The 13,228-nt window shown below is 41.6% G+C and overlaps 1 protein-coding gene across 1 annotated transcript; it reads left to right on the top strand.

The window, feature by feature from the left end:
• Positions 1–1,764: 1,764 nt before the first annotated feature.
• Positions 1,765–11,149, top strand: LOC145446878 (NIPA-like protein 2). The gene is made up of 6 exons (XM_080325250.1): positions 1,765–2,075; positions 5,945–6,167; positions 6,730–6,875; positions 8,821–9,028; positions 9,818–9,999; positions 10,690–11,149. The coding sequence occupies exons 1-6, from the start codon at positions 1,870–1,872 to the stop codon at positions 10,889–10,891; spliced, it is 1,167 nt and encodes a 388-aa protein (XP_080181376.1). The 5' UTR covers positions 1,765–1,869; the 3' UTR covers positions 10,892–11,149.
• Positions 11,150–13,228: the final 2,079 nt, after the last annotated feature.

The following is a 13,228-nucleotide window of genomic DNA, read 5'->3' as shown; positions in this document are numbered from 1 at the left end:
ATCGATCGTAAAGATATTAACAAAGCTTCAAACCATGCTGCACAGTAGGCTACATCGATGAGGACGGAAATGAAGTGAAATTTGCTGCAGCAATTATTGTCTTGTGGTAGCTGCTGTAACTTTTCGATCAGTAAATTTGCAAACACGCTAGTTACCATTACGACCAGGTCGGTGACAGGGTCACGAAATTCCAGAAAGGGAAAGAGCTCTGCTCAGTGCTCACTGCTCAGTCAGTTCAGGATTTTCTGGGGCAATCGACCATAAAACGCCAATACGAAACCGTATTGTACAAGTTCCACGCATAACATAATAGTTACGCAAGGAATATACTTCAAATTTCTGTGCCGCACTGCTATATAACTTCTGAGTCAGTAGGTCCCCAACCACCAAAGAAACTCGAATTCCAACGTCCGCTTTTAACATTAGGCCTACCCTATATCTGTTGTTTTCCCCACAGCACATTCGGAAGGCCCAGGGTCGCATCACTACGAAAACAAGGAAAGCATAGAAATACGCCAAATAAGTTCGTCGTTGGAGCTAGTGTTTTAGCGGCCTCTTACTGTCTTCAATCGTTCAATAATAGTATTTTTGACAATTTAACTGTTGGTGAACAAAGGTGTTGCTATTGTGATCCGCAACATTATGAATATGAATATGATGTATAGGTTTTGATAATATAGCATTTCAGTGAAAAACAAAGGATTTGGTGGTAAGTCGTAACATATATAGAATCATTTGACTGGCCCGGCCCACGAGCGATTAAACGTATTGAATCCGGCCCGCGACCAACGTCGAGTCTGACAATCCTGCTCTAGGTTTCTGAATGTATGATTAAAAGACTACTCCAAGTCGTTTTGACATGCAACCGCCTGTCATTTGATTATATCGCACTTCTTGTGGTGTTTTTGAATGGATAAAAATATCAATAAATAACTGACTGACTTCGTAATCATGGGTTGGGCATGGCTGTTTTGAAACTGTGGCGATTAACGAATGCACACAACAATCAACAATTGACTGCGGATTGTATGATTATTCATTGTACAAATATATAGGTCAACAACGGCTTCTTGGAGGTACAGAACTTCAATATACAATCGAATAGTATATTCATATAGGTAAGGCGCATTGCACTTCACGAGTGACAGTAATGAACAGTTACACTAACCGGTATACTTTAGTTATTAATACAAATGCGCAACGCAGTCTGACATTACCGAATCCAGTGACTGACAACGTGGCAACTGGCTTCCCAGCTGGTTTCGTCACTCGCAGGACTCAGAGCGCTGCGATAGCGAGGATCAATCCCGAGCTCATTGCTGTGACTGTGATCTACCACGAGCCGAACCGAAAGCACAGCTAGTAAGAACGATGTTCGCGGGAGTGCATAGGATATTTTAAGCTGCAGACGAAGAGTGTATTTGACATCGGTTGACTGTATCTTTTTTACGTATACCTCGGTACGAAAGGTTTATAGTTTGTATTGTTTCCATTAGGCGCAGGAACCTTCCTCTTATCTGGAGGTTTGTTTAATACTAGAGCTTTAGGGGATTATCAGCGCTTATTCGTGATGGTAACTTCCGCTGCTTGGGAAGTTGGTTTCGGGTATGTATTGCCATTGGATTATATTACATTGCAAAGTGTGCTTAGCGTGATGGAAGTTATGATCATGCCAGTGCGAGTGATGCAGTTGCAGTGAATACACTCTCAAGGAACAGCTCGCTTAGTGTAGCAAGCTACGTAATCGCGGAAGCGCATGGATAGTGCTCATTTTCTTAACCTGATTACAATATCGCAGAATTTATTCGCCTTAGTCGATAGGAAATTGTTCCAGTATTATCAAGATGGGACTATAACTAATTTTCGTTTATGGATCGTACGACCTGGCCTGCGCCAACTACTGGAAATTTGGATAATGTGGAATTCGGAAAAAGTGCCGCAAACTTAACGCATGAGAATGGGACAACCTCGCACGTGTGGGATGCAAAGAAACAGGCGGTTGGGATATCTCTGGCGGTGTCGGGAAATATCATGATCAGTCTGGCTCTCAGCGTACAAAAGTATGCTCATAACAGGTACGATTTTCGTTCACCTGAGTTGCGTCAAGTTCGGTACTGACGTAATATATCGTATATATATTAATATATATTATTATGAAATTTCATGTTTAGAATATGTGGCACACGGGTGTGTTTCATGAGTTTCTAACAAACATCTTGCCCTATGTCCACCAAGGGTGTGCAATGGACCTTTATTGTGTGAGGGGAAGATTACAATAGTCGCGTGAAACCGTGGCGGCTTTATCGGGAATTAACCCTTAGCTGTTTAAACGCAAATCCACACTCATCTCGACGCTATGCACTACGTAATATAGTCTGGACTTCTGGTCACGGTCAGTCAAGAGTTGCATTACGTTACGATGTAAACTCATTACGAGAGTTACAAATCACCCGTGTAGTTGTGTACATCCAAACAGAAATCACCTATCTCATCCGATAAACGTTAATCCAGTATATTCATTTTTAATTGTACGGTACATTCACGATTGCACAATGCACAATGCACATTGCACATAGCGCACTTCCGCCCGTGCACTTATATTACTTCATAGTTTTTCCATCCTAGAATTCGAGGCAGACGCAGTCTGTATTATACAGTTCTTGTAACTGCCTAATTTTGATGACCGTACGGCCGATGCTGAGTTCGGTTGAAGTAGTAATCTCATCTATGCCGTCATCGTGACAAGGCGACGAACTTTCACCCCGGTTTCCAACGCTCAGCCCAAGTTAATTATGTTTATCGCGCAGTGGGATAAGCATCGGTCTCAAGCTGTTCTTTTTCAATGCACTATGCGTGTTCGTACACTATTGCGACGCTATTTGAAATTATAGTTTGGTTGTTTTGAGAGTCGGAAATGGCGAATAGTCGCATAATACTTAGCGCCAAAGCCTTCGGTACGTTGACTGACAATACCGGTATTTTTGATTTATGCTGGATTGACGCCGCGCGGTTGAGAATTGACGTTCGGTAATATCCAATGCAAATTGCTCAATAACGCCTCAAGTTGAAGAGAATAATGTGTGCGGAGGATAGATCGCTAACTTCGATATAACGCAAATCAGTATGACAATAATTTCATGGCTGAACTGTACAGTGTACAATTGTACATGCGTTTCTGAATCGAGTATTAGATATGTCATTTCTACTAACGTACATAGGTTTGTACTACGTGTTCCGTATGCTGCAATACGACTAATAGAGCTTTACAGTAGGGATGGTGCGAACCTTCGAAATTTGGAGGTTCGCGTTCACAAACGAACCTTTGTAGGTTCTACAGTCTACTGCTGTGGACCTTTTCTGGGAATTACAATTATACCAGTTTTTTCAACATCTTTGTTTGATTGAAATATTCAACTTTTCCCTTTGTGAATATTTAAGATACTCTACGTCAGGGGTCGCCAACTCAAAACGTGTAGCCACGGCGATTCGTTTTCTAGTCGCGCTAGTGCGCCAAAAATATTTTCATATTCATGAGTCAATTTCGCCATTAATATTAGTATAGTTTCGCATATTACTATCAAATAGTTATCCTTTCTAAGCCCGTGTGATCAGATTCACCGGTAGAGTTGATGCAGGGGGTGTCTTTGAACATTTAGGGAAGTTATTAATGCTGTGCTGCATATGTAGTGGGCCAGTTGTTATTGGTCCCCTTTGTTGCATGCTGTTATTTCTTGACCTCCCACCAGGATTGTCGGTGTAGTGGGAAAATATTCGATTCGCCCAAACAGGCCTACCAGAAACAAATTTTCTTCGTGATGAGGAGAACATTCGAAAATGAACTCGCACTAGACCGCGCGTAGCGCGAAGAAAATTTCAAGAATAATTCAAACCTCTCATTAATTAGGGAGTCAATTCGTAAATTCAATTTGGAATTGACGGCCGCCAACACATCGTAATCGAATTTAGTGTCGACGGCAGCATAATTTTCCTTCTATTGCCACAGATTGGCCACCCTTAGACTAAATAATCGATATTGGGGTTAGCTATAGACACGGTACTTGCTGGAAAACTATCTCCTCGTAAGACTTGGTGCTTTGAGGAGCCCGAATCGCTTTCTAAGCGTCACGGTCTTAGCGGTGCTGGTGGGTCGTTGCACGGAAAGGCAACATGCTCCGTCCAATTCTTCCTCCACGGAATGACATTATTCCATCGCCGAAGCTGTATCAGCTAGTGAGGAATGGTGGTATTGGGCACAGCAGAATAGCTTAATTTGAACAACAACAACAACAACAATATGTTTGAACTGAAATAAATTTCGACATTTCAAAATAATTTACTAAGCATCATCCGAAATTTGAAATCAGGTTGCGGGCCGTAAAATGCGACCTCGCGGGCGATTGTACGCCAATGCAATCTGCCCATTCATATCAGCTAACTCTTCCTCCATTGAATGCTAATACCATCGCCGAAGCCCGATAAGGATCAGCTAGTGAGGATAAGTGATGTAAGGCACAGGGTGATAACATAATTTTGAACAACAACATTGTTTTTAAATTGAAATCAATTTGAGCATTTCGACATGCTTTACTAAGCGTTCTTGCGAAATCTGAAATCAGGTCGCGGCCTGCAGAATATGACTTCCGAACCGCGTGTTGGTGACCCCTGCTATACGGTCATTGTCGTTAGCTGGGCCCGCAATCAGACATTGCGATCATAATACACCACATGTAGGAAGTATAATCGGCGAACTGCGCTGGTTCAACCAATCAATTGGCAATGTAACGAAATAACGAAGAAATTGCATCGTTGTCTAAGGCAAAAAGTTATGCTTGTGCAGTGCATGTATGCACTATGCAATGCATACATCGAGATATGCGAGGACGAGGACTCAATAGCATCCGCAATGAGCCAAAACACGCTTTACAATACTGCTCCTTTCATCGAAAATGACGAGTAAAATAGCGGAAATCCATCCATATTGATGCTAACTTCAACGAGTGGGTTAACAATGATGACTGATATCTATCAATCGTGATAAATATAAACATAGGTATGTAGGATGTTCATTGTTAACATGCGTTTGTGCAATGTACGTACATGTACATTAGGGTTCTTCAAAATTGACTTTTTTTCTCAAATCGTACTGGCTACTTGATAAAATTGTTAGGTTACCTAATTTAAGCCTACACAGAAAATTTGGTTCAATTCCAGCCAGTAACCGCTTTGCTACAGGAGAAGAAAGTTTCTATTTAAAATATAAAAATGAATAATAAAAAATTTGAAAATTTTCTGTTCACCCCATGAAAGCGTTAGGCTGTCTATAGAAACGATGCTCACCAAATTTGGTTCAATTCCAACCGATGGAAGCGAAGTTATTGCCGTCGAAAAATTTGGATTTGAATAAAATAGTATTTACGGTGAGCACAGCTATAATAAATAAACAAAGAATCGGTAACCGTAAATACTATTTTATTCAAATCCAAATTTTTCGACGGCAATAACTCCGCTTCCACTGGTTGGAATTGAACCAAATTTGGTGAGCATCGTTTCTATAGCCAGCCTAACACTTTCATGGGGTGAACAGAAAATTTTCAAATTTTTTATTACTTATTTTTATATAATAAATAGAAACTTTCTTCTCCTGCAGCAAAGCGGTTACTGGCTGGAATTAAACAAAATTTTGTGTGTAGGCTTAAATAAGGTAACCTAACAATTTTATCAAGTAGCCAGTACGATTTGAGAAAAAAAGTCATTTTTGAAGAGCCCTATGTACATTTGTACAAGTCCATACGTGTCAGGAGAGTTGACGAGCTCAAGTGGGACTATTCAGATTTTATATTTTCGAACGTCAGAGTGGCAATCTACTATCGCTCTATCGAAACTATTCTCCTACCCAATACTAGATCGCTTGATGCATGCGAACTTTATCGGAAATTTCTCTTAGGCTCGGCGACGAAGGCAAGTACTGTTTGGATAAATACTGGTGGTTGGGAATGACAATGATGGGCATCGGAGAGTTTGGCAATTTCATGGCGTACGGCTTCGCGCCGGCGTCTCTGGTAGCACCCCTGGGCAGCGTGGCTGTGCTATCCAACGTGTTGATTGCTTTCATATTTCTGAAGGAACGGGTCACTCCTCACAGCGTCGTCGGAGTGACTTTTATCGTTGTAAGTATACGGGCGGGATTCACGCATGCGTCATATTGTTGCGGACGCAGTAGCCTCAGTAGGCAAATGAAATCACATCGGAAACGTTAACCGCTCCTTTGTGGATGTTCAGTATTAGTATTGCCTTGTAGAAATGTAAATTCATCTCGATGTATTGATTCCGATTCAGCAACTGCACTGCCTCTTTCCCCTTTTAGTACCGTAATCAATCGCGAAAGAAGTCATGATACTCGTTCAATCTTCTACGAATCTGCCACGCAATAATGGTCGCTTTGTTTTTGCGCATTTTCCGACTTCCTCAGTGTCTCGCACTGAGGCTTGCTCGTATGTTCAGCCCGAAAGGCGTGCGTCATACCGAGAATTTTCGAGCTTTCGTATTGCGTGATTGATAATATTGGTTTGTCGCATCCGTACACTATAGCTATTGTTACTGTGCCATTTTGAATCCGTGTAGCGTTCCTGGTCGATTTTCCACTCAGTTGTCTTACTCAATAAACTATGCCCGAGACCTGAAGGTATTTCGCCATGTATCATTACATCGCTTCATTTGTTTTAATTCTAGATTGGCTCGATATTTTTGGTGAGCTTTGCGGCAGTTGACACTGTATCGTTGACCGCAGAGAAATTATATTGTCTATTGAAAGCATGGAGCTTCCTATTGTACATCGCGCTCGAGGCCGTCGCTCTAGGCATCCTGCTGTACCTTTTGTAAGTATTGCTCGAGATGAGGTAAATTAGGTGTAGAAATTGATGTAAAATGCGTCTCTGAAATAACTTGGTGTTTTCCGGATTCATTAAATGTATATATGAATGCGTAGGACTATTGTGCTGCTCGTCGGTACAAGCAATATAACGCTTTGGTCAAAGACAATGGGCGCCTAGACCCGTTACCGTACAGGTCAGATATCGTGTACTGTCTGTGGTAATGCTACGCTCAACCTCACATGATTGCTATCTTCATATTTTATCCATATCGTCTTGAATAATTACCACAGTAGTCAGCCTACTGAGAAATGTCGGCGACAACTTGATCTGTTATCTTAGGGTGGCTTTCTGATGCTAGAGCAGTGGTTCCCAACCTTTTTGTCTTCATTCCCACTTCAGATTTATTTCCAGTCTTCATTCCCCACCAGGACCGTAACAGCACTTCGTCAGTCCCGCCCAAAAAACGTTGATCTTGGGCTCCCACAGGGTGATAAGCCCAACTACTAACGTACAGGCAACCCCATCAGCCTGTACGCTTTTTTCTCGCTACAAATCAGCTACATTGGGTATATGTTTAGTGCGTCGCCTTATTTGGACTAAACGCGCGAAGCGCGAAAAATTTATATAGTTCGTGTTTGAATCGGTAAATATGATAGGGAATTGCATATATTTTGTTATCAATTTTTTATCACCTCTCTGCTCACGTAATCAGATTTACCGGTAGAGCTGAGTGAGGTGTGTTGGAAAAGGTAGGAGTTCAGATCGCCAGGACAGGAACAGTCGGCGCCAGCCATTTAGCAGCCTATGGAAAATTGAACACGTGCTGTATATTGTATATAGGCTATATCGAAATTTTCGGTCACCACAAGGCCATTCCTTCTTGGCCCAAGTTTTCTCGCTGCCGATCGTTCTGGCACACTTCTCGGAGTTGCATGTTACATGGCCTTGGTGCGTCGTGGCGCAACAATGGCTGACGCCGAAGTCTCCATTTCTATAAATTCTACGTATTTTCGTGGGGTTAAGGGTACCGAATAATCAGAGATGCGGCAATATTAAATCGCGCAGCAGCGCGAAAAGTTTTTGATGAAGTGGCATAAATGTCAAAAAATACTTTAAATTATGTTAATTAACGAAATAATTTTTCGCTTCTTCGAGCTCGCCCCTCCCCAATTGGGGAATTCGGGGTGCGGCAGTTACGGTCATGCTCCCCACTACCCAGCACTTTTGTCATCACAGAACAGCTATCTGCTGGTTTGACTAGACAAGAAGCACAACCACACCAGTACGCAAGACAATCGCCTTTAACTGCAACATAAAACGTATTGTGAACCTATACCAGTAACCCTCAAAATTTCGCGAAAGCGTTATTTCGCTTCAAACTAGTCGTGCTGGATGCGTTTGTGACGCCATCAGTGGCCATCCAGAGTTCAAAATTAGGTTTTGTGAACAACACGCAGTATAATTTTCGATACATACATTCCAGGGCAGTTAACTGGTAACGGTGATTGCGTATGTGTCTCCGTGAATATGTAGACTTTCCTGTACATAATTTTGAACAAATGCGTCTATTCCCCACCAGAAATCATTGAATTCCCCACCGTTTGGGACCCACTGTGCTAGAGCAAAATGTTGAGAGCACACCATGCCTCTTCTGTACTGTTTAACACCCTGTTGATGTACAGTTCATTTTGTTCACAAATAATCTAATGTAGTAGATGTGTATTGTGGTCGATCTTTGCTTGTATGTCTCAACAAAAATTTCGGGTTTCCGTACTTCCCGAAGGCTTGCAGATTCACATAAGTGTTCCACAGGCTAGTAAAAGTTAAAAATCCCTTGTTTACCTGTTTATGTTCTTATTCGGACCGGATTCGGCTGACTCGCGATACCATTTGTAAAATACAACTATAGTGATTCTCGATTAACGTATAAAATGTTTTTTTTACGCAGATATGCAAAGGGAATTGAGCATATGGTGGTACTGTTACTGGTGGTGGCGCTAATAGCGTCCGTCACAATCATAGCGGCGAAGGCCGTTTCGAGTCTGTTCTCGGAAGCGATCGCAAACGGCGTGCACGAAATATTGAATCCAGTATTTTGGATCATGCTGTTTGTGTTACCTATCACCACTGCCATACAGATACGCTTTTTGAACAGGGTATGTAGTATAGTCGTAATCAATCCGATTCATTACAATAGCAATTAGAGTACTGTTCAGCTGTAAAATCTATGTAGTAAATAAAGTTTGGTATGGTTGCATTAACCAAGAAGTGAAAAAAACATGTATTATTTAAATTAAATAGTGTTTACACAAATGTCATTTCCTAAAATAGACATTTTTTCTAGAGTTGTGTTAATACATCATGATTGTGTAAATACTTTCGAGCTTTTTAAGACGACTTGCACTAGATATAGTCGACATTTACGATATGGAATGGTTGGAACCCTCGAGATAATCGTTGGTTCAACCGTTATATCCCTTAGTTATATATAACTGGAACGGAACGGATGTTCTGGTGATGAGGCCGCCGACTTTTAAAATGCTACATGACGATGTAGTCATGGTCGAAGATATTTTTGAGCCGTTTGAGACAGGGAGGGGTCAGAAACATTTTTCGTCAAAAGAACCAAGATGTCCGTATATTTTCGATTACAATTTTTAAGGAATTATATAACATCGTCGATTCCCTGTGACGTCACAATTGAATATTCGTGACGTCGTGTTCAAAATAAAAGAAAAATAATAATAGAGTATGTTATACACAAGGACCGTGTTTTCAACCTCTTTGTTTTAAATCGATTTTTGTTTTGAATGCGACCCTGGATTTCGGCAATTTCATTGACATCGATTGTTGAGAAGCTATATGACGCCTAAATTCTAGGTCATGAGCGTTATGAGTCGTTTTCCAAATCTTCCAGTATAGTGAATGCGAAAATTCGTTTGCAGGCAATGCAGCTGTATAACGTATCTGACGTTGTGCCCATCAATTTCATTTTCTTCACTGTGAGCGCTATACTTGCCGGATCGGTATTCTATCAAGAATTCCTCGGGGTGCCTTTCCTCGAAGTATTCATGTTCTTGTTCGGATGCACGCTTTCATTTATCGGCGTCTACATCATATCGCACAAGTGAGAAGCTGTTTTGTTGGTTAACTTAGTGGCGGACCGTGGACTATACTGATTGGCTGTATTGTTGGTTAACTTAGTGGCGGACCGTGGACTATACTGATTGGCTGTATTGTATATAATTATTACGCAAAGGTAGATTTCATCCAAAAAAGCAATAGAACTGTGTAATTTAACTTCCCGCCTGCTTTAAATTTGGTATCGTTAGCTTTTTATTTTATGCTGAATTGACAGACAAAAGTAAATGCGTCAAATTGTATGGATATAGGACATCTAAAGATTGCATTATACGTATCACAACATATTTTTGTAATAACAACATATACGCCTATTATTTTCATCAATATATTTGTGACCAACTGACTTGACCAGCCAATGCAATTATACGCTTCTTTGTATGTCATGAACGAAATTCGCTGTGGCGAAACATTCTTGCTACTGCTTTGAAACCAAGATACGAGATAGCATATAACAGTACAAGCCGCAGAACACTACCCACGTGACAACGACATTTATGTTTAGTGACCACCGTATGGTCTGCAATCGAAATCGAAAAGCAGTCGGCAAACTTTTATTAATTTGTTTTAGTCAGTGTAACTTGCATTATTTACTTCATGTTTCCATTAAATGCACGCATTTGGATACTTCGATTCTTTCTTCCTGTTATAATGGCTATACCATTTCTCATTCCAGAGGTAAGACTTTCGGAAAATGCGGCTGTCTGGCCAAGGACGAAGACGAGGAACTGCTGGTTACCGACAAACCTGACCATTCCAAGCTGTCGGACGCCGCCGGAACGTCGACCGGCGGAGGCGATAGGAATTTGTTCTCGAAACTAGCCCCTTACAGGCGAGACGCGGAATTAGCGGCCGACATCGCTGCGAGAAGCGACTAAAACAGCCAATTATGCGGCAGATGACGTCTCCGGTTCAAGCCGTCGTCCCTATACTAAAGAGCTGCGCACAATGATACCCGTACTCGAACCGAATCGAATATTATTTTTAATGAATCGAGTCGAGTAGCGAGAGAAAAATTGCTCGAAAAGAGACGCTTCTTTGTATGTGTTCCGTGACGGGTTGCGTTTGTTCTACACACCAGCCATATTCGTGATATTTATGTTTTCATTATATTTATTGTTGTGACATCGGGGAAACTGGTATGGCCGACAGACATCGGGTAATCGTGATTCGTAATCGATTGCCTCGCGAAAGAACGAGTACTCAAATTTATCGTTTTATAAGGACTGTAGCCTGTAGTGCGATGCGTACCGCACTGGCTGGTTCTTACATCGGAAGTATTCGTTTGGAGCAAACGGTGAGCTGCGTATATTGCGAACACCACTGAGTGACAGCGCCAAACAAGAGTAGCACGTTCCCTCTGGGCAGCCAGCAGAAACATTTCATCAATTGGTAATAAAATCAATGAATTATGATAAGCGCGCGTTGTGGAGTCGTTACAAGCTGTGAAGGCTACTCATCAATGGGCTATTTACAGGATCTCGGTCACGTGATCGGCTGTGGCATATCAACGATGGACTGATTAGCAAGCTATCATCTATTCTACGTCTGTGCTCACTGCTCAAGCTCATCGTAAAGTAATCATTTTAAGGGCGGCGATCATTACGTTATCCTAGGGTGGATTGCACAGATGCCGATCTCCTTAATCGGGGACAATACAACCCGCGAGTAGGGCTGGGCAAAATCGAGTAGCTGAGTGATTCGATTCTGAATCACGTAATATGCTTCGAGTCGAGTCGAGTAATCGAGTATCGCTCATTATGACGTCATAACTGAATGTAATAAGTCAAAGTTCAAATATGTACCGTTTATGCCACCATAAAGAATATAATGCCTCTTATATATCTCATAAATGATACTTTGGTATTATTTTGTCCATCCGATTTCATTCCACTTGGTGACAATTCGGTGGCATAATCATGATTTTGGAAATGTGCTACGTCCAGTAACTTTCCTAGCTTTGTACTATATGTTTCGTATGCTACGATACCGCCAATCAAGGTTTCAAGGCTTCAACAGTGAAAATTAGTATTGAAACTATAATTCTCGTTAATAAATTAACTTTCAGTGGCGAGGAGCGTATAATTTCAGTGCTCAAAAATATCGTATTTTACTACTCGACTCGAATCATTAAAATTAATACTCGATTCAGATTCGAGTACTCGAATCATTTTGCCCAGCCCTACCCGCGAGTAAGGTCACCTGGTCGCCGTGTTGCACAGATGCGGATTTCCGGCTAGTTAAATTATCGCAGGTCACTGACGCAAACGGCGTACGTTAACATAATGCCTGGGGTGGGCCTACGTTCGGACTGCGTTGCAGTTTGGAAATCACGTCTGATGTATGTTCGGACTATGTTGGCACTTGGTCACAATATCTGGGGCACGGTCGGACTGTCTTGCCACACGAACATCATGTCTGGGGAATGTTCGGACTATTTTAGCACTCTGACATGGGTAGGGTATATTTCGTACTGCCTTACGCACGGACACCATGTCTGGTCTATCTTCGGATTGTTTTGCCACTCGAACATCATGTGTACTTGTGTAGGGTATGTTGTTGTTGTTTTTTGTTTGTGGTACATGGTGTTATTGCGATTACAATCGCCATTTACACCACGTCGATATTAATTATTATGATTCCCTTGCTGTCGACTTAGTTGTAGCACGGCCCACTTCTAGACACATCTAACGCATGGTTCAATCAGTTCCTATAAACTAGGATATTAAATTCAGCTATGACTAGCATTGAAAACTTGTATAAGTTGGTCAAATTTACATTACTGAACACTTGAATTCTTCGGGGATAACGTAACCTTGCGCTAGAAGATTACACATTTCAACGACTGTGCTAGAAAGCTACCTGCCTAACTATCGGGAATGCGGATGGCTATGATTGTAATATGAAACTGGACATGCCACTTCCGAGGGAGTTGATTTGTCGCCGATGATGAGGAAGACAGTTAATTTGAAAACTGTTCCGCTTTTTTCGATGATTAAACAATGCATGGTGCAATCTATGATTAAAAGGCGTGTGATGTCGGTACAACCTCTGTTTTTGCAATTATGAAAACTTCTTCGAATAGAATTCGACGGATTAGACGTCCGCTGCAGACCTATACACTGTTCCCTCTAATTTTTGACGAGTCTGCACACACTCACCAACTTACCGCGCAGACCCTTGGACAACAGTGCGTAACGACTAAAGAAAAAGGT

Source organism: Botryllus schlosseri, chromosome 9 (assembly GCF_051294905.1).
Source record: "Botryllus schlosseri isolate E-star chromosome 9, Bs_hap1, whole genome shotgun sequence".
Classification (NCBI taxonomy): domain Eukaryota; kingdom Metazoa; phylum Chordata; class Ascidiacea; order Stolidobranchia; family Styelidae; genus Botryllus; species Botryllus schlosseri.
The sequence above is the reverse complement of the archived record's forward strand: the minus strand, read 5'-3'. Positions and strand labels throughout refer to the sequence as shown.

Excerpts from the sequence above, each read along its gene's own strand:
- LOC145446878 (XM_080325250.1), top strand. The coding sequence starts at position 1,870 with ATGGATCGTACGACCTGGCCTGCGCCAACTACTGGAAATTTGGATAAT. Across the intron at positions 2,076-5,944 it reads CAAAAGTATGCTCATAACAG|GCTCGGCGACGAAGGCAAGT; the intron begins GTACGATTTTCG and ends AATTTCTCTTAG. Across the intron at positions 6,876-8,820 it reads GGCATCCTGCTGTACCTTTT|ATATGCAAAGGGAATTGAGC; the intron begins GTAAGTATTGCT and ends TTTTTTACGCAG.